General features: G+C 40.5%; 2 protein-coding genes across 3 annotated transcripts; one reads left to right on the forward strand and one right to left on the reverse strand.

Annotated features, from left to right (window-relative positions):
- The first annotated feature begins 1 nt into the window (after window position 1).
- LOC115749463 (cycloeucalenol cycloisomerase) lies at window positions 2–21,333 on the forward strand. 2 transcript variants are annotated; one of them, XM_048282474.1, is made up of 8 exons: window positions 2–122; window positions 218–372; window positions 1,518–1,601; window positions 18,498–18,539; window positions 19,068–19,178; window positions 19,259–19,450; window positions 20,087–20,184; window positions 20,858–21,333. In XM_048282474.1, the coding sequence occupies exons 1-8, from the start codon at window positions 116–118 to the stop codon at window positions 21,048–21,050; spliced, it is 882 nt and encodes a 293-aa protein (XP_048138431.1). In that variant the 5' UTR covers window positions 2–115; the 3' UTR covers window positions 21,051–21,333. The 2 variants fall into 2 exon arrangements, with proteins under 2 accessions (XP_048138431.1, XP_048138430.1); XM_048282473.1 differs by lacking the exons at window positions 18,498–18,539; window positions 19,068–19,178; window positions 19,259–19,450; window positions 20,087–20,184; window positions 20,858–21,333 and adding exons at window positions 2,074–2,115; window positions 2,645–2,755; window positions 2,842–3,033; window positions 3,694–3,791; window positions 4,465–4,917.
- Window positions 6,407–17,764, reverse strand: LOC115730907. Its single transcript, XM_048282484.1, is given in 26 exon segments — window positions 6,407–6,863; window positions 7,024–7,128; window positions 7,209–7,268; window positions 7,346–7,484; window positions 7,612–7,796; window positions 7,877–7,960; window positions 8,053–8,175; window positions 9,408–9,587; window positions 9,682–9,751; window positions 9,846–9,939; window positions 10,027–10,102; window positions 10,408–10,497; window positions 10,585–10,686; window positions 11,522–11,593; window positions 12,014–12,187; window positions 12,275–12,345; window positions 12,443–12,591; window positions 13,404–13,467; window positions 13,582–13,828; window positions 14,019–14,110; window positions 14,223–14,344; window positions 15,303–15,931; window positions 16,787–16,933; window positions 17,150–17,266; window positions 17,375–17,499; window positions 17,602–17,764. Coding segments are annotated over 26 exon segments (3,594 nt in total). The 3' UTR covers window positions 6,407–6,749.
- Window positions 21,334–22,077: the final 744 nt, after the last annotated feature.

Genomic DNA, 22,077 nt, shown 5'->3' on the forward strand with positions numbered 1-22,077 from the left:
CGTGGGGGCTGGCTGGCGCTCCGACATCAAGGAAGCCTCCGCCCAGCTCTCTGAGAGACTGACGGTGAGACCTCACTCTCGTTCGCTCGCTCTCAGAACATACAGAAGCTTCACAATGTCCGGTAATCTCCTCGTCTTCATCGAACTGATCTTATCTTTGTAGCCTTCCCTAATCAACCTGAGGTCGATGCTTCTTTGTTTTGCGTCGAATGCACAGACTGTAGGAAATCGGCTTCTTCTCCTTCGCCGAGCTCGAGTTTGTGGCTCGCTCCAAACCCCAGCAAGAGATGGGGCGAACTCTTCTTTCTCTTCTACACGCCGTTCTGGCTCACTCTCTCGCTTGGCATCATCGTTCCTTACAAGCTCTACGAGGTCTGTCTCAATTCGTCTCAACCAAGTTTGAATTTTTTTTCTCGTTTTCCGAATTCCGTATTCAATTGCATTAGCTGTTGTAGGTTTTGGCTGAAAAGGGGGATTTAGTTTGCTGGTGTGGTTTATTTGTTCTTGATCGCGAGTCCAGTTTTCCAGGAGGCCCTTTACTTTCAGTCTAAAGCTGATGTGGTAAACTTATTTTATCGACGAAGGGAACAGAAAAAGTATGGTACATTGACAGAACTGGCGGAAACAAAAGCAGGTGTTTTTACATAAGTTAAGGAGTGAATCAAGCATCTCATTTCGTTCTAGAAAGGAGTAATCATCTTTGTATTCTGTCTCCTTCATATCTGTGTTGACAAAGGAGAGAGATGATGATGCATCAGCTTTGCAAGAGAACTTTCTATCATTCACTGTCTCTGTCTTCTTCTTTTTTTTTTTTTTTTTTGGGTTTGGGGGGGGGGTGGTTTGGAGAGTGATGGAAGTCATGAAGATGAGTTTTTGTGGTGAGTTCATCCACTTCTACACTCAATTTGATGGACTGATTAGGAGGGAATGGAGAGAATTCGGATAGTTACCAGAGAAAAGAAATGAAATGAAATAAAAAAGTTTAAGCTAAAATGTTGTTTTTGGGTGCTGATGAGGGAGAAGAACGGAAATGTACGCAAAATGAACCTAAATATCTTTTTTATGATTTTATAACTTCAGCTAAAATAAGGGTACTTACAGAGACAAAGAGAATTTTCTTTATATGTTGCGTGAATCCCTCCATATAGGAGGGATTTAGAAACTACATAAAACTGGCTGCACTAGTCCTTCTCTTCTCTCTCCATCTTCACCATTCCATCCAAACCTATGATCATTTTATTATCTTTCTCTACCCATCTAATCTCTCCATCTAAATTGAATTTAAAAGTAATTAAGAATCGTTATGGTGGTACATTGCAGCTCTTATCTTGCATTTCACAGAACCTCCAGGTAGAGATGTCCATAATTGTTCATCCATTTCTAGCTGAATAGACACTTCTAAAAGTTCCCATGCTACGACTTATGTGGCACATAAACAAGAAAATGCACATGCTTGAGTGAAGAGTATATACTCAGTCTAAGTAACTGCATGAGTTTCTTCTTGCATTGAATGACAGAGGTTTGCAGAGTTAGAGTACTTGCTTCTGGGGTTGGTGTCAGCAGTTCCTGCATTCCTGATACCAATGGTAATTATTGGGCAGGTATGTTTGTTGACTTGCTTAATTGACTTACATGTCATTAGAATGAAATCATCGCAAAAAAATAAAACATTAGTATGGATTTTCATGTATACTCAATGCTGTGGTTCTCCTGAAAACTGCATAAACTGGTGCTTGGAACTCTGATTGTGTTCGCAGTATTAAGCCTAAATAAAGGTGTTAAACTCAAATTGGCTTTCTACAAAAAAGAAAAAAATTAATTTGCTCATCATAATGGTCTCTACTGGGATTACTTCTGGTCTCCTGGAAACTAATTCGCAGTATTAAGTCTAAAATAATGGTGTTAAACTCAAATTGGCTTCCTGCAAAAAGGAAAAAAATTAATTTGCTCATCATAATGGTCCCTACTGGGATTACTTGTGGTCTCCTGGAAACTAATTCTCAATTAGATACGATCCTGAGGTGCTAGAACTGCCTGTTGATATGGATTCCTCAAACTTTTATTCTTGTGCAGGCAGATAGCAGTATGTGCTGGAAGGATCGCTATTGGGTCAAGGCAAGTGCTTTTTGGGTTATAATTGTCCATTTTCTTAATGCTCCATAAGCTACTTCCATGATATATATTGCTCATCCACATTTAGACTCAGTAACATCAATTTTAGGGTATACCACTGACAGATCACACATTTTGGTGGTGAAGTGTCTAGAACAGCTTTGTTTCGCATGTTGCCTTATTGATTTGTGCATGATGTGCACAGTCTACAAACTATTATTACCTTGTGTCTAGGAAAATATGTTAGTCTGATGGAAGTAATACTGGATCGCGGTTCAGACATTATTTAGCTAGATATTAGGATATCAAATAAGGCTGTGAATGTTTCAACTTTATATTATTTGCATAAAGTAAGAATCGTCCTGGTAAATGCAATATCTCTCCTTTTTGAGTTAAAGAAGACTGTATATGTGATGTTTTACTCATCCACTACGTTACGAAGCTGGCCTTTGTGTGGACATTATTTAGCTAGATATTAGGATGTCAAATAGGAGCTGCTCTTCCACCCTAACACTTAACCATGCTTTGGCAGGCGAGTCTCTGGATAATAATATTTAGTTACGTTGGGAATTACTTTTGGACGCACTACTTCTTCACAGTTTTGGGAGCTGCTTATACATTTCCTTCGTGGAAAATGAATAATGTGAGCCATCAAGACATTGATTATTTACGCTTTTCTGAATCATCTGTCTGTTTCTTCTCATGCAGTTTGGTTAACTTTTTGTGCAGGTACCGCATACTACTTTCCTCCTGACTCATGTTTGCTTTTTATTTTACCATGTTACATCGAACCTGACCCTCCGCAGGCTAAGGCATGCTATTGCTGACTTGCCTGAAAAAATCCAATGGGTTACTGAGGCGGCATGGATTCTGGCTCTTTCCTATTTCATAGCATACCTGGAGACTCTAGCTATTTCTAATGTATGTCCACACCAATTGTTCTACTGTCCATTATAACTATATCCAATTCTTTTTTATATAGATGACATGCTGATTTTATTGCCTGTTTGAACTGGAGTGGTGCATATTTGGCAATACATCGTCTCCGAGACTGCTTATTCTGTCCATTCTCCTTTATCCACAGCCTTATCACGAAAAGATCAGTTAATTTGACAGAACATATTCAGTCAACCTTGAAATGGAAATTTATTAGATTAAGAATATCAATTGTTATCTGTTTTGTAAAACCCCCGATAAATGCTGATTCTTTTCCTCTTCAATATATATTGCTCATTGACCCCAAAAAAAAAAATATGTATATTGCTCAGCATGTTTTTGTAGTTTCAGTATTGAGAAAGAAAGTTCGACATCTTTCTTCCTGCAATGTCACGTCATATTTTTTTTGCAAGCTTTTGACCTTTTTTTTTTTTTCGGTCTAAGCACGCTTTCGACCTTGCATGGAGCATTTCTTGTGAAGTCTGTTCTTTCTTTTTCTGCCAGGCAGGTCTTTGCTGTGAAACAAACCCAATACATCTTACATTGCAATTGTCGGTATTTCATTTATCTAATTACTGATGCTTAAATACTCATATGATATGCAGGGATTCTGCAAAATTAATTTGTTTCATTCAATGTTTGCAGTTTCCTTATTATGAATTCGTAGACCGGGCATCCATGTATAAAGTTGGGTCCTTGTTTTATGCAATCTACTTCATTGTGAGCTTTCCAATGTTTCTGAGGTGAGAACTTTGTGTGTCCAACACCTATTTTATGGTTCTTATCCTCCCTGCTTCAAAAAATGCATGATTCAGCAGCAACATGCGCACATCACGGCTGCGCAAAGGTGTGGAGAGTGATAGGGATGAACTTGTCCTAGAATGAATTTAGATGGTAACTGAGAGAATTATAGGTTCTGGTTTGTATAAATGTCTGGTCTGTAGTTTATCGATTCGGACAGTGTTTCATTGATAATAACTAGAATGGTCAGTATGTTGTTTTCATAATTGTAAAACCATTTCCCAAATTAAGGCAATCGAAAAATGTAGTTTCAATCATCTAAACAGATGAAAACATTATCTGGTTAGCGAGCCATAAATTCTGGCAAGGCCGATCTGCATCATACGCTCCATTTTCTTCATGTTCTCTGGCATGTATTAGATTATGTGGTCGTTTTTCAGACGTTATATTTCATATATCTAAATTTTAGAGAAATAATGCTCCTCCTTGAAAGAATACTACAATTGCACCCTTTTCCCCCCTCTTTTCTTATTGATACGGAGTGGTTGAATTGTAGAACATGGAAGACGATACAGAAGCCATATCTTTGGTCTTTTCTTGTCATACGTTTTGTACTTGGTCAATCATTGGAGCTCGGGCAACTTTCGTTGACTGAAAGTGAACTTTTACCTGCAGGATTGATGAGAAGCCAGGCAGTCCTTGGGACCTGCCAAGAGTAGCCATTGATGCTTTGGGTGCTGCCATGCTGGTGACAATCATGCTTGATTTGTGGCGTATTTTCCTAGGACCAGTTGTCCCCATTCCCGACTCGAAACAATGCATTCAGCCAGGACTTCCGTGGTTTCCTGGACATTCTGTGGAAGCTTGACGTCTCGTTGTGTTGTACTAAAACGGGAGTTTGGGTTTTAGTTCCCAATTCCATAGTGGCTGGAAGTTGGGGTGTTCCCTGTCAGCGAAAGATGTGGCCCCGACAGTGCCAAAAGACTTTGTATTGTACTAGTTGTATTACTCAGGACATTAACCCATTTGAGGAGAAATGTCTCTCTGATAAGTTGAAATTGGGGATTAGAGACTAACAGAATGAATCCTAATGTCTCTCCAAGTATATGCAAGTGCGTGTCGAAACCATGATGGTGTTACTATTAAGGTTGCCAAATATGATTGTCTGCGGTTTTTATCTGTGTATGTGCCTTATTTAGCTTCCCTAGGTGTGTTGAATGGCATGCATTGAATGGCGAACGAGCTCCATAAATTCTACGAACATTGTGGACTAGGCAATTTCTCTGTCCGGGGTCTTGTGACTTAGGCACCATCTTATGAATTTCCAATCATTTAATGATTACAAAAGAGGGTCTCGCGAGTCAGGCACAGTTTTGATGATTAGAGAAGAGGGCCTTTTCTGCCATCCGGTCTTTCAGGATGGTAGCCATGGAAATTTCTAGAGCCCATTCATGGTTTTTCTTCTACGTAGGAATTAATAACGCACAAGCAAATCTCGTTTTCTATAACATGAAAACCTCGGATGTTTATTCCAATTATCCTTTTTGCTAACTCTTGGGTTACTAGTGAATTGCGAGAAAGCATCATACATCTGAGGATTACTCGTACTACTTGAGGGAGGCTCATCAATATATATTATTGGCGCAACAGAGTTGAGTCCCTCATCCTTTTCTTCCATGTTCACTTTGACAAAGACCACTTTGACAAAGACCACTCCGTTTTCTTTTGCCTCTGAACTCACAACGCATCTTCCCAATTTCTCTCACCAGACTCACGGAGATGGAAAGATGTCTACTCAGCTATGGACCAAGGAAACGACTGAGCTTCGCAGGAAGGGGAATTTGCCGATTCAATCAAATCAGTCTATCCAAATCGAAACTATGGATCAATGAAGGAACAATATCGCCATTTGTGTTCAATAAGGTACCAAGGTGGACGATTGACTCATTCCATACTAAAAATAACCACAAGAAATCTTTTGATAACACAGATTTCCACGATGCATTGCCATTCGAATCAAGATATTGGAATTGGACTTGTCAATGGATTCATCACCTTTCAAACACAACAAATATCTATTTGAACCCCCCTTCACTTGTAGGAGTACGTCTTAACTATGTCGATTATGTTATGGTAGGGGTCCTATTCATGGCGATTCAATCCTAGAGGTCCACTAGAGATCAGAAATCGTTGAAGAAAGAACAATATAATTTGTTGAACTAAAGGAAGGAGGAGAAGAGAAGGCAACCGAGTGGAGAGAGGATTTTGGAATGTAAAATCCTGATGGCTGCGGGACAATAACACCTGAAAGCTTTGAAAATAATGCCGGGCATGCCACGCAGAGTTAAAAGTCCATTTGAAAAGAATGCCGAGCAGGCCACGCAGAGTTAAAAGTCCATAGATGACTCTGATTTGAATGGAGACAGTGATTTGCTTTTCAAGATCATGATAATTCTTGTTTTCTTAATCCTTTCTAAACTCCTCGCTACAGAATAAATTTCGGCTTCTATAGTTCCCAGTGCGCACGAGCCGGTGTTTTTTCCTTCCTTGTTTTTTTCATGGGCGTGCGCACGTGTGTGAGAGAGAGATATATCTTATCTGACCACTATTAACATAGTGATAGTAAGTTATTTCACCTAAAAGAGATGAACAAAAGTTCATTCACATGAGAATCAGTAAATCCTCAGAGCTGAATAGAAAGCAAAAGAGGACAGATATGATGCGGAGCCAAATTAAAAGCTATTGGATGCTTTTCTCTCTCTCTCTCTCTCTCTCTTTTATACCAACAATCCAAGAAGGAAGGGGAAAAAAAACCTTGGCCAGAAAACATTACAAGGAGAAACTAAGACAACCTATGGGCTTCCCAGGTTACAAGAAACAAAATAGATTACTTTCGCAGCAGCTTTGGGAGGACGAGCAGCCGGTCAAAAATTGTGACTGAATTAGTGAACAATAGTACTTCACATGAAATAGCTGAGTGCCTTCTTTCTTCTCGAACCACCTTCACCGTAGAGTTCATTCCACTGCAGAAGCTCAGTCATGTTTACAGACTCGGATGATACGCTCGCACATACCTGTTTCCATGTTAACGACAAAGATACGAAATCAACTTAAGCTTCACCAACAAGAAGGAAAAAACGCTATCGACTAGTAAAATAACTCTATTTTTGTGGACGATCACGCTATGGTGAGAAAAAGTGCTACATTCCAGATGTCATTTTCGAATTGTTTTACCCGTTCATGCGCATATTTGAAATCTTCCATATTGAGAGACCGTATATCAGCACTCCCTCTCAAAGCTGGAGCAGGTTTGCCTTCTGCTAGAGCTGCAGCGCGCTCCTGCCGTGAGTTGCACATATTATCAGCCATAATAAAAAAACGAGTAAAGTTGCTCTACCAAATTATGCAAAGACATGGACCTTTTTCTCCTTTTCCAATATCTCTTTAATTGGCCTGTGCGCCGCAGTTACACATAGATTCTGCAATAAGACAGTGGTAGGTGAGAGTGAATTCTCCACTAGTGAACTATTTGAGTGAAGATTCTAAGGTGTGTCACCTTAAGGTCACTTCCTGAGTAACCATCTGTCATGCTTGCAATTCCATCCAAGTCGACATCTGGAGATAAGTCTTCTTTTGCCAGTATAACTTTCAAAATTTTTGCTCTATTTGGAGCATCTGGAAGATTTACCATCAATCTGAAGTAAAGACGAAATTTAGCATCTGCTTTTGAGAAATATCAAGGCCCGCTCGCAGAGCAAAGAAGATGTTAACGAAAGAATTGCCATACATGTGTCCATGAAAAAAAGTCATGGAAACACTCACCGACGAGGAAGCCTACGGATGACTGCCTCATCCAGGTCGAAAGGTCTATTTGTGGCTGCAAGTACCAGTACTCGTTCTGTGTCTTTAGTCCGCAAGCCATCCCAGTTGACCATAAATTCATTTTTCATCTTGCGCATGGCCTCGTGCTCCCCTGGATTCTCCCTCCGTCCCAACATACTATCAACCTAAGTAACCACCAAAACACTATGAGAAGCACAACTCGTAGGAACCCAAACTCACAAAAAGAAAGAATAGAGAAACTGACTTCGTCAACAAATACAACACTCGGGGAAATTTTACTGGCAAGTGAGAAAACAGCTTTCACATACTTCTCGCCCTCACCAAACCACTGCAAAGGAAAGAAGAATTGCAGCATACAACAGTACAGCGTTAAATCTTTGCAAATTTCAAATGATCACAAGAGATCAGCCCAATATTGACCTTGGATGTGATACTTGACATGGAAATGTTGATGAAATTTGCACCAGCTTCAGTAGCCACAGCCTTCGCGAGCATAGTCTTGCCTGTTCCAGGGGGACCAAACAGAAGAATGCCCTTGCAAGGCTGGACAAGAAAGGTAACAGTGAGACTAAGATCCAGCTCCACCATGAAAGCATTGCACAAATAACATGCATTTACAAAAGCCCGTAAAGACTGCTTAGAACATCAGACAGAAAAGTTTTCAAGCATGAACTTGAGACGATTACTAGAAAATAAAGTGAAGAAAAACAAGAACCACTTTTACAGGCAGCTCATAAAACCAATTTCTGCCTTTTGTTCTTTCACGAAGCTTAAACCGTCGAAATTTTTTACTCCAGATAATTCTTTGACACATGGCCAGTGTCGTTTCAAGTCTTCTCGTATTTCCACACAGGTCTCTTTTTCATGTCTTCTCGTATTTGCACACAGGTCTCTTTTTCATGTTGTATTTCCACACTGCTGCATTCTTAGGGGTGCATGCGTACCTATTACTTGAAATGACCCTCTTTTAGCTCTTCTTGGAACAATGACACCAGCATTTCTTGAAGCATGCTCAGCTTCTTTTGGCTGAGGGAACCCTGTCCCATCAACACCCTGTCCCATCGCCCAGGCACCATCTCTACCAATTTGCCTCATTTATGCTATTCGCAAAAAAGATAAATCCAACACAAACCAGTGCTGCCCTAATTTTCTTACATTGAACAAAAATTTAAGCTGATAACGCATTCTTGAGATGAGTGATCAACTAGTAATAATAATAGGAGTACAATCGATGAGGTGTAACTTAATTAGTCTAAAGAGAAAAAAAGAAAAAAGAAAAAAGAAAGCTCAGCAATGAAAGGTGAGATGCTGCGAGGGTGGACCAGATTGTGGCAGCACTGGGCAGGGCAGCCAATCAGGACGGGTTGTTGCCCCATGAAAACATACTAAACGTCACCCTGCTAGCTGATTGTTTATCAGGTACCTAGCTACCTCAAATTAGCCATGATGAATCCTGCTTTGAAGAACTTCTTGCCAGAAGATCAACTTTTCTAGTCATTAATGCTTGCTTCACAGCCTAAAAAAAAAAATATTTCTGCACACTGTATTGTAGCCTCATAACAGAACACCTTTAAATTTCTCCAAAAAAAAAATGTCAAGATTAAACCAGGAAAGTCAATATGTATATTATGGCCAATATACATGGGACATATAAAGTCATTAACAGGACTTACAAATGAAAAGGAATACCCGAAAAAGTATGTGCAAGAACCGATTAATTAGTTATTACGACCTAACTAGGTGGAAAAATTGAGTGTTATACAGAAAAGCAGAACCTTGGTTAATTGCCCTTTGCAGAAAAGTTCAGGCCTCTGTAGAGGAAGCATGGCTAGCTCCTTCAATGTATCTTTGACATTTTCAAGAGCTCCAATGTCATCAAATGTGACTCCTATGTCACTGGGGGGAATAACATCAGCAAGAAGCCTTTTCTCAAATTCGTTTTCAGTTACAACATCCTGTACAGATAAAAAACTCACCCACAGTTAGACAATTTGTGATTCAGACTTTCGTGCTAAAAAAGATTTACTAGCCAAATAAATATGATATAACCTTGAGTGACTTTTTCAAGCTCTTAGACTCGTTCTGAATAGCATGCAAGATCCCAATGCCATGCTGGATGCTGCCAAGCATTTCAAAATGGTTGCACTCACTTTAACCCAAAGATTGTGGCCAATAAAACATGCATCCTGACAGAGAAATGAACAATTCCTCACCTCTCGCTGGACAGAACAAGCCGTGAATCAGCATTAGATTCAGGATTCTGCATTAAATGATGGCTTAGAGCCCATCCAATGACCTTTTCTGCACCTGCCAAAATTAAATTAAATCTTAACACCATGTTAAGGAAGCATGGTGAGCAACCCCACTTAAATGGATCAATGGTAATGTACATACTCTCAGTGGTAAGTGTTTGGTCCTTTATGCATATCGTATCAAGTCCTTCACATTCCATTCCGCATCGACCGAGAACCTGCACGTAAGGATAAGAAACTATGACACTATCTCCTCTGCTGCATAAGACTGCCAAACTTGAAAATGCCAACATATCAAAAGATTGCCCTCACACTTAAACTCTTCAACATCCTAGGAAACTGGTGTACTATGGGAACAAACTGTTACAAGGCATGTATGTTGTACACATGGCGGTGAGTGGAAATACTTCCAATTTATCACAAAGTGCCCATTAAAATGAAAAGGTGCGCTCTTCGAATTTCATTTCAAAAACCATGCACAAGATGCTCCATGTTCTAAAAAATAGGAGTGAAATTTGCTCACAGTTCGCAAATTATTCAAATTCCCTTTGATCTTTAGGGTCTCGGAATCTCGATCCAACTGATGCTTCCAAGATGCAAGAAGCACTTCGTCCTGCAATCAGTAGTAGCAGTTTCAAGACTCATGTTAACTGAAGCAATCGCAAGCGCATATCCAAGCTCCACCAGAGGGAAGTCATACCTGTGGCATGTGGATCGTAACTTTGTTGGGGAAGAGCTTTGTAAGAAGTTTTGCCACCTTTGGAACTTCTTTTCCTCTCTCATGAAGCCTTCCAAAACTATCCTGAGACCATGAAATGATTTCAGCATTATATCTGCAACTTTCATCTGTGTCATATTTATTTGAGTTAAAAGAACCAAACCAAAAGAAATACACCTTGTCCAACAAGTCATAGGAAATAATGTTAGGCTGAAGGTATAAAGTGGAGAACAGAATTCAAGCATGGTGCAATGAACATGCAAGGCAGAAGTGGAGTAAGACCATCTTCCATCCACTGAAAATCGTACTTCATTTTCCAAAACAAATGTGCCATCCAAGATTTGATGCAGTCCACCAGAAAAACCAAGTCCATCATAGCTATTATCGACAATTTAGTCAATCCTTGATCAACTTGCCTGTTTCAACCACTTCACCCAACATCTAAAATTCAGAATGGTTATATTGTCTTGTCTTCACATTAGATTATTATGTCTTTGTCTCAGCCACAGGATCTAAATGATATTTAAAATCAAATGCCCGGATGTTAAAACATCTACGTAAACATCTTATAGCACGTCAGCAAGTCATGACCCAACACCCATAAGTACAAAAGTTAAAGCTCAAATGGTGCCTCTTGATATGAATACGTTATGGCTTATAAAAAGGAACTTAGCAACTGCTCATCATTGTGAGTAGATAGCCAAATAGTGAAACTTTCGGATCTAAACTACAATATAAAGCATAGAGTCACCAGCAAATGAGGAAGACCATGCTCAGATTGACAATGTAGCCAACCTACAAGCATGTTATACAAACCTATAGGCCAACATCCCCAGGTAAGACGGTGAATAAGTGCCCTAAATCCCGCAGAATAAAAACAGGTATGACAGTACAACAAGGTGAAGAATGAAAATCATACTGGAAAAGCCAAATCAAGAAGAGCCGCCTGATTGCTCCCGAACTTTGTGAAAAGAAGACCACCGGAATGTGACTGCCACCAGAAAAAACATCAAACACTGCCAGAACATAACGCATACTTTTGTGCAAATTCCAGGCTAGCTTAAAAAAGAGAATTATCCTACAGCAAAGTGCTGAGGGAATAAAGCGCAACAAACGGAACAAACTATAATATCTTCTGTTCCAGAGATTAAATCAACGAGGAGGAGATGAAACTGATGATCCTCTATGCGTTCTACAACTTGAACAAGAATTTAAACATACATCTCATCTGATGACTAAACTGATGGATAGATTGCAAGAACGACAACCAAAACCAATACCTATAGAGCCATGGGAAGCATCAGATACGAATAAGCACTAAATAAGCACGCCAAGATTTAACAAGCGACACCGAAGAATCACCTTAATAAACAACAGCGAGCACCATTTCTCAAAACCAGATAAAAGTTACCTTCTCCTTGCGGTTGTCAGTATGGGTATGGGAACCAATGACAACAATATTATTGGGAAGCTTTTCGATTCTGCTTTTAAATGTAGCGAATGCATCTGAGTTCCCAGCAATAGACTTCTCAGCATCTTTCGCAAACAAAATGAAAGGACAATTCCTGCTCTCACTGGAGACAGCCTGACACCAGAAAGAACACAAATAAAAAACTAAAGAGATACTAGTTATCAACTATTAACAATTCAAATAGGGAACAGGCAAAACCACCTCGAACAATGTGTCAATTAGTAGCTTGTCTAAATCTTCACTACAGGAGTTCTCCAAACGAAGATCAGCAGCTGGACCAAACAAATGATGAAAGGAAGGGGTTAGTAGAGAAGATAAAACAGCTTGATGATTTTCAGCGGAAGAAAAACTTAAAGAGAGAAATTATACCATTACAGAAGAACCCATGACTTCCCTCACAAGAACCCCCAAGGTCAACTCCTTCAGGGACAAATTTATCAAATCTCACACCAATTTTGGACAGAGGATTATCCTCGAAAAGTAACACTACCCTTCCACATTTCCCAGAAGCCGGGCCCCTGTCGAAGTTATACAAGAGAAACAACACAAAAGAACATGGTCAAGGAAACGCTCCATGCCACGCCATCAATAGGAAACTAGAAAGACGAAATGCATATCAGAAAACATCGAAAAGTCCATGCTGCTCAGAAATGAACCTGATGCACAGAGATTTCAGTACTATTGCTTTTATTGTGAAAATACAAAAACAGAAATGAGCTATTCAGAGAGAGCAGACTGAAGAAAAAAAAAAGTCCACACTGGGAAGGAGCGACAGATGTTACTTCACCAATATAAAGCAATGGTCACAAATTCAGCAGTATCTACATGCACAGCAATTTCCATAACTTAAAAGAGCTACACACCCACACACACTACAAGCTAGAGATAGGCAGCATCATATTACTTCCCCACTTAAGCATAAACTTTTATAGAAAACACAAGGATGACCATCAATACGCGATATGAAGTCCGTCCTTTGGTCTTATCCAAACAGCAAGCAATTCTTTGTCCCAAAGAAACAACTCATTTGCTATAAGAAGAGAAGCGCTCAGGACTCTACCTGCCAGACTATAACTACTCATTTCAGATTTAGCATCTCAGCCCTTCTCATTGGTGTTTCCAGATAGCAACATGAAAGTCAATGCATGACAAGTTCTACAAAGTTTGTCTATTTCTGTCACAATTTTCACATTCCAATCTAGAAAGGCTTGATAACCCTTAGCCAAGAAGGGAAAAAAGGGACAGTAGAGAGAATTCACAAAACAAACATGTTGAAGGTATCTTCACGAGATTAAAAAACAAAAACATGGCTTGCCAATAATATAAGTACCTTGATGGCGAGGAGGAAGGGTACAAGGAACCAGAAGCTGACCCAACAAACCTTACCCTGTCGCCTACATGTTTTAAATCATCGTGCTAAGTAAAATGCATAAATATGAACTACAAACAAAGGAAAATTAGAATGAATGAGAAAAGATATCTGTCAATGATCAATTCAAGTAGCATACCTAATCTAAACGAATTACTATTGGATGCACCAGAGGATGAAGCCACATTATCATTCTCGACCTTCGGTTGTGAATCTGGGACAAAAGGAGAGGGAGCGTTTGAAGAGCTAGGTGCATCACCATCACCAATTGGCAAAGTAATCGCGTTGACCAAGTCATCTGGAAGAGGGTTTTGTTTTGTGCAGTTGCAGGATTTGTCAACATTAAATCCTTCCTTTAATAGCTCGGCTTCCTTGGAAGATAAACCCTACAATAAATTTGTAACCAACTAGTGACATAATTGACCTCCACCCATGCAGCCAAGATAGGAGATTGTTTAAATACTCTCCCTTTCCCTCCCTCCCTTTATCTCACATACACAGAAGAGGGCAGGGCCCACGAAAATCAATAAGGTATAAAGTTAAAACATTGGAATAAAGCACAAGCAAAACACTTACACCCAAAAATGAATGGCTGTCAAAGATGAGCAATTTGGCACCAAAGTGATTAGCAAGTGCCTTTACCAACATCTCCTGATAAATCTCCGACCCTGCAATTAAAATATTGACAGTTTAGAGGTTCAAATTAACACAGAAGGAGAAGAAATTGCTCAAACAAGAAAACAATCGTGTTCGCTAGAGGAAGGTAAAAAGCTCACGCACCAGCAGGGCCTGAAAGCAAAATCCTTGGGTTCACTGTTGGAAGTTCTGAGGCATATTTAGCATGTTCTCTGTGCTTCAAATGTATAAATGAAGCAGCGATTAACACATTCTTGGTGTTCTCACTGCGAAAAAAAGCACCACAAAGTTTTTAATCCACGATCAACCATATGAGGACTAAGCAAACTGACCATGACTCTCTAACAGTTGACAGCTCAGCATAGCAAGCTGATCTACTGCAAAATAACAACAAGAGCAGTATAGGTCTTTATGCTTTTGTTAGATCTATTGGTCGCATAATTAGACGCCATCAGACAACATCACGTCACAAGTGGAGGCATTATCTTCCTCGTTGTGCTTTAAAACAAGAAGCAGGTCTAGTGGCAAAAATAAAGAAAGATCAAGAGGCAAATTAGTTTGCAAAGACACCCAAGAGCACTATCAATAGGCCTATAGCGTCAAGAGCACAAGCTCCTCTTAATCAGACTTGCACCTAAAAAATATGAGAAACGACACTTAAACTAAGCCTTTTCCCACTAAGTTACACTTCACAGTCAAATTATTTTCTCCCAGGTGACCCAACTAAAGGACTCTCTCTCTCTCTTGACCCATAAATGACACGTTCACAACATTGTTTTTGGGCATACATTGGAAACTGAAATTGTCAAACGAACAACTTGTAATCATTCAAGTTCAAATTCAGGAAATCGCCATCCCCAAAATCACATAGAAGTTAACCACCCACCTGGGTGGCGCCGCTGGTTCGCGCACTCTTCCTCTCGCAAAAGGTCGAGTGTTCGAATCCCGAGGGCGTCGCAGGGTGACTTACCCGGTGGCACGTGTGTGGTGGCTAGCACGTGTTGCCCCCAGGGTTTACCCCCCGGCTGCCGGCCGTGCGGGGGTTCCCTAGGTCACAAAAAAAAAAAAAAAAATCACATAGAAGTGTTCGCATCTCTTACCATCAAGAACTAGTAGTTCCTTTTCTGTTTCTAAAACAGATGTGAGCAAGTGGTAAAAAAACCACACCTTAAGCAGTACGTTATCAAATAAAACTTCAATCTCTCTGCCATGTACAAAACCCACCTTAAGTAGTATGGAAAGTTATCGAATGACACTTTCATCTCTCTGCCATCAAGGATTCCTGCATGAACCTCTTGCTTGAATACTGCACAACGTAAAGACATGCCTGATGTTGATGCTGGTTGTGAATCCCTTGTCCACTCGCTCGATTCTTCCAGTACCTGTTAACACATACTTTCACTCAATTTCAGTTTACAGCTAGTTGATAGAGCAAACATCCTCAAGGAAGGCCTTAGCAAATGATTCACCCAAGATATTTTTACATTGCCTGCCTCTATGCCAGCGTCCTGGCTGCTGTCGTCAGGAAGACTCTTGCCCATTGCTCCATCTTCTGCTGCTTTCTCACTCACCGCATTCGGCGCCGAATTGCCTTCCAGGCCATCATCCATGTCCATCCCATCATTAATTGCAGAATGAGCAGGGACTTCAGGTCCTTGATAGATTTTGAAGGAAGTCGGGCCAGGCGTCTTCCATCGTGATAAATCTTGCTTCAGGTTTGAAATGGATGCCAATATGCTAGCCCCAGTCATAGCCGAAGGATCCCCTGATCTCCGCTGGAGCTGAAAGAATTTTCCCATGCTTTTCATCTCCGCACCCTTAACTGTGAGATCAGATACCATTTGCTGGAATATCTGGATAGAGAGAGATTAAGGAAATCCCCTGCATAAAAAGTGCATGCCACATAATCATAAAAAGAGTGTGAACAGTCACACATAAGATGCAATGTACTGCAGGAAGTTACTTTCCGAGAAATCCTCCAATTCCATGATAAGATGATAATTTGATGTTTAATAGAAATTCCCAAAGAGAAAGTCGAGGTGACGATTCTTTTCCCCACACTTAGAAGTCCTCCAAGTCAATGGCAAGGGCTGATTTTAGGTCCAAAATAAAGTCAAAGGGATTCTATGTGTCCAAATAGAGAAGGCATATGTCATGAAAAGTGTCGATCTTGTACTTTAATTACATAATCTCTTGTCCTGGTTGGCACTATTCTGAATATCTACGGAAAGCTTGAACTTTATTCACTTCATACTTCAAGTAGACTGCAATACCTCACCCTCATGATAAATACAACACTTCAGTAGACTCCATTTACCCAACTTCATTCTGCTCTTGCCCTCGTTCTCCCCTTTTTCCGCTCGTGCTCACCTCTCTCTCCCCCTCCATTTCTTTTCACCTCACAGTTATTTTACTTTTTAGTTTTCTTTAAGCTCTCTCTCTCTCTCTCTGTCCTCTTGATTTCCATCCTTCCCCATCCTTTATGCTGCTTCCACCTTTCAGCTATTTAATTGATACTTTACATTGTCAAGTTGCTGAGTTCCTCTTGCTCTTCATCTTCATATTTTATTTTCTCCTTCAGAAGATCAAAAGACTTGTTCATGACTTCCGGGAAGTCATAACGCAGTAACCATGGTGATGACAGAGTTGCAGATCCAGAACATCAGAACCAAAAAGTTTAGACAAGCACGAAATGCAGATAAGGATACATAAGCACGGTTCCCCAGCATGCCAAAGACGATCTCATCCCCCGAGCTTAGCGTGCAACTGGAGTTCTTCTTGACAGCAGTTCCATTTACTTGAACCAATCCCTTGCTACCCGTGCTCTCTAGTATGGCCACAGCAGCGCCTTCTCGCTGGTCAAGTCCACAGATAGTGAGTAATGATACTGCATGTGCATTTTACAGGCTTCATCCCCACATAGAACTAAGCCAACCCAAAAGCACGAATAACTGAAACTTGACCCGCTATTTAAAGGAAAGACTCTCCTGTACTATTCAAAGAACTGGCACTTCCCTAAACATAAGAGAACTGTAGTTCCACACGACTCAAGCCCAGGAAGCGAATGATACCTGGGTGTGCTTGATCTTGCAGAGAACACCACTTATTGTCTGGTCCTTCAATGAGAAGTGACACTGTCTGCTAGAACCAATTGAGAAAGCAGGGGAGCTAATAGGAACATTTGGATTCTGCAACCCATGAAAACTCACATTAAACCAGAAGAAAATACATGAAAAAATCCCCATCACAAGAAACCAAACAAGTCAAGACTGCATTCAATCTCGAGCTCCAATTACCTGACCCGATTGCGACAAAAGCCGGCACCAGGGCGTAGAAGACTCAAAGCTCGGATTCTGTTTTTGGTATAAATTCCAAGAAGTGAAAGAACTGCGATGCTTATCCACCACAAGTGGCGAAGTACCTGCCAGTGAAAAGACAGAAAACCACATACAAGAAGCATAAAAAGACGAGCTTTACGACTCAATCAGATGCGTAGAGCCGATCAAGAACGCGAACCACTTACCCTCAGGGATCGGCGCCGCCACTGCGACGGCCGGCGCCACCTCTCCCTTGTCGGCGCTGACGCAATCGTCTCCAGCGACCACCGCATCTCCATCCGCACATTCCGCTGGATCAGTCACCGCCGCCGGCGAGCACAGCTCCTTCGAATTATCCGCCGCCGGCATCGAAACTCTGATTCTCTCCTGTTTTTTTTTTTCTCTTTAGGTGCAACCACCATGGAAGATGGAATTTCCAAGGGCCGCGGTTCCTCCACTTTTGAAGTTTCATATAGTTTTGGCATATCCAATAACTGATGTGGACTGACTTCTGTAGGTAGTCAATAATCCATCCAACCTGAAAACAACTCGCCATTCAAGGGTGTGATTTCAATAATCTTGATCCTGGACACGTTTTTTTTTTTTCTTTTTCTTTTTGGTTATTCACGGTCATGTTTCCAACGTTGAACGTTGAACGTCGATCGGACCGCCGCGCGGACTTTCGACGGGGTTTAATCTGGGCAATTGTCTTAATGATCCGGCGACATTTTCGTCTTCATTCTTCGCGATTTTCTTTGCTTCGAGTGCTTGGCAAAAAGATTGGATCTAAAGAATGAAAGAACGAAATTTCCATCTCGTTCAGCGACGGTCCAATGGCCTTGGGCAAAGGATTGGACAAATCTAACGTTACACCGTCGGGGTGTCGGGCCAACCCGTTCAGTGACGGTCCAATAGGCTGGGCATTCACATGACCTGGCTCGGCTCGCCACCAGTGCTATGACCGTCTCAGGCAAAGACCTTTTCGGAGCTTCCTAATGTTTTTTTTTTTTTGTTAAACTTGACTTTGCAACACTAAAATACGATCCTGAGGTGCTAGAACTGCCTGTTGATATGGATTCCTCAAACTTTCATTCTTGTGCAGGCGGATAGCAGTATGTGCTGGAAGGATCGCTATTGGGTCAAGGCAAGTGCTTTTCGGGTTATAATTGTCCATTTTCTTAATGCTCCATAAGCTACTTCCATGATATATATTGCTCATCCACATTTAGACTCAGTAACATCAATTTTAGGGTATACCACTGCAGATCACACATTTTGGTGGTGAAGTGTCTAGAACAGCTTTGTTTCCCATGTTGCCTTACTGATTTGTGCATGATGTGCACAGTCTACAAACTATTATTACTTTGTGTCTAGGAAAATATGTTAGTCTGATGGAAGTAATACTGGATCGCTGTTCAGACATTATTTAGCTAGATATTAGGATATCAAATAAGGCTGTGAATGTTTCAACTTTATATTATTTGCATAAAGTAAGAATCGTCCTGGTAAATGCAATATCTCTCCTTTTTGAGTTAACGAAGACTGTATATGTGATGTTTTACTCATCCAATACGTTACGAAGCTGGCCTTTGTGTGGACATTATTTAGCTAGATATTAGGATGTCAAATAGGAGCTGCTCTTCCACCCTAACACTTAACCATGCTTTGGCAGGCGAGTCTCTGGATAATAATATTTAGTTACGTTGGGAATTACTATTGGACGCACTACTTCTTCACAGTTTTGGGAGCTGCTTATACATTTCCTTCGTGGAAAATGAATAATGTGAACCATCAAGACATTGATTAGTTATGCTTTTCTGAATCATCTGTCTGTTCTCATGCAGTTTGGTTAATTTTGTGCAGTTACCGCATACTACTTTCCTCCTGATTCATGTTTGCTTTTTATTTTACCATGTTATGTCGAACCTGACCCTCCGCAGGGTAAGGCATGCTATTGCTGACTTGCCTGAAAAAATCCAATGGGTTACTGAGACGGCATGGATTCTGGCTCTTTCCTATTTCATAGCATACCTGGAGACTCTAGCTATTTCTAATGTATGTCCACAGCAATTGTTCTACTATTCATTATTTATATAGACGACATGCTGATTTTATTGCCTGTTTGACCTGGAGTGGTGCATATTTGGCAATACATCGTCTCCGAGACTGCTTATTCTGTCCATTCTCCTTTATCCACAGCCTTATCACGAAAAGATCAGTTAATTTGACAGAACATATTCAGTCAACCTTGAGATGAAAATTTATTAGATTAAGAATATCAATTGTTATCTGTTTCGTAATATTCCCGATAAATGCTGATTCTTTTCCTCTTCAATGTATATTGCTCATTGACCCAAAAAAAAAAAAAAGTATATTGCTCAGCATGTTTTTGTAGTTTCAGTATTGAGAAAGAAAGTTCGACATCTTTCTGCCTGCAATGTCACGTCACATTTTTTTTGCAAGCTTTCGACCTTTTTTTTCAGGTCTAAGCAAGCTTTCGACCTTGCATGGAGCATTTCTTGTGAAGTCTGTTCTTTCTTTTTCTGCCAGGCAGGTCTTTGCTGTGAAACAAACCCAATACATTTTCCATTGCAATTGTCGGTATTTCATTTAGCTAATTACTGATGCTTAAATACTCATATGATATGCAGGGATTCTGCAAAATTAATTTGTTTCATTCAATGTTTGCAGTTTCCTTATTATGAATTCGTAGACCGGGCATCCATGTATAAAGTGGGGTCCTTGTTTTATGCAATCTACTTCATTGTGAGCTTTCCAATGTTTCTGAGGTGAGAACTTTGTGTGTCCAGCACCTATTTTATGGTTCTTATCCTCCCTGCTTCAAAAAATGCATGATTCAGCAGCAACATGCGCACATCACGGCTGCGCAATGTTGTGGAGAGTGATAGGGATGAACTTGTCCTAGAATGAATTTAGATGGTAACTGAGAGAATTATAGGTTCTGGTTTGTATAAATGTCTGGTCTGTAGTTTATCAATTCGGACAGTGTTTCATTGATAATAACTAGAATGGTCAGTATGTTGTTTTCATAATTGTAAAACCATTCCCCAAATTAAGGCAATCGAAAAATGTAGTTTCAATCATCTAAACAGATGAAAACATTATCTGGTTAGCGAGCCATAAATTCTGGCAAGGCCGATCTGCATCATACGCTCCATTTTCTTCATGTTCTCTGGCATGTATTAGATTATGTGGTCGTTTTTCACACGTTATATTTCATATATCTAAATTTTAGAGAAATAATGGTCCTCCTTGAAAGAATACTACAATTGCACCCTTTTCCCCCCTCTTTTCTTATTGATACGGAGTGGTTGAATTGTAGAACATGGAAGAGGATACAGAAGCCATATCTTTGGTCTTTTCTTGTCATACGTTTTGTACTTGGTCAATCATTGGAGCTCGGGCAACTTTCGTTGACTGAAAGTGAACTTTTACCTGCAGGATTGATGAGAAGCCAGGCAGTCCTTGGGACCTGCCAAGAGTAGCCATTGATGCTTTGGGTGCTGCCATGCTGGTGACAATCATGCTTGATTTGTGGCGTATTTTCCTAGGACCAGTTGTCCCCATTCCCGACTCGAAACAATGCATTCAGCCAGGACTTCCGTGGTTTCCTGGACATTCTGTGGAAGCTTGACGTCTCGTTGTACTAAAACGGGAGTTTGGGTTTTAGTTCCCAATTCCATAGTGGCTGGAAGTTGGGGTGTTCCCTGTCAGCGAAAGATGTGGCCCCGACAGTGCCAAAAGACTTTGTATTGTACTAGTTGTATTACTCAGGACATTAACCCATTTGAGGAGAAATGTCTCTCTGATAAGTTGAAATTGGGGATTAGAGACTAACAGAATGAATCCTAATGTCTCTCCAAGTATATGCAAGTGCGTGTCGAAACCATGATGGTGTTACTATTAAGGTTGCCAAATATGATTGTCTGCGGTTTTTATCTGTGTATGTGCCTTATTTAGCTTCCCTAGGTGTGTTGAATGGCATGCATTGAATGGCGAACGAGCTCCATAAATTCTACGAACATTGTGGCAATTTCTCTGTCCGGGGTCTTGTAACTTAGGCACCGTCTTATGAATTTCCAATCATTTAATGATTACAAAAGAGGGTCTCGCGAGTCAGGCACAGTTTTGATGATTAGAGAAGAGGGCCTTTTCTGCCATCCGGTCTTTCAGGATGGTAGCCATGGAAATTTCTAGAGCCCATTCATGGTTTTTCTTCTACGTAGGAATTAATAATGCACAAGCAAATCTCGTTTTCTATAACATGAAAACCTCGGATGTTTATTCCAATTATCCTTTTTGGTAACTCTTGGGTTACTAGCGAATTGCGAGAAAGTATCATACATCTGAGGATTACTCGTACTACTTGAGGGACGCTCACCAATATATATTATTGGCGCAACAGAGTAGAGTCCCTCATCCTTTTCTTCCATGTTCACTTTGACAAAGACCATTCCGTTTTCTTTTGCCTCTGAACTCACAACGCATCTTCCCAGCTTCTCTCACCAGACTCACGGAGATGAAAAGATGTCTACTCAGCTATGGACCAAGGAAACGACAGAGCTTCGCAGGAAGGGGAATTTGCCGATTCAATCAAATCAGTTGATCCAAATCGAAACTATGGATCAATGAAGGAACAATATTGCCATTTGTGTTCAATA

The sequence above is a fragment of the Rhodamnia argentea genome, chromosome 7 (assembly GCF_020921035.1).
Source record: "Rhodamnia argentea isolate NSW1041297 chromosome 7, ASM2092103v1, whole genome shotgun sequence".
NCBI lineage: Eukaryota > Viridiplantae > Streptophyta > Magnoliopsida > Myrtales > Myrtaceae > Rhodamnia > Rhodamnia argentea.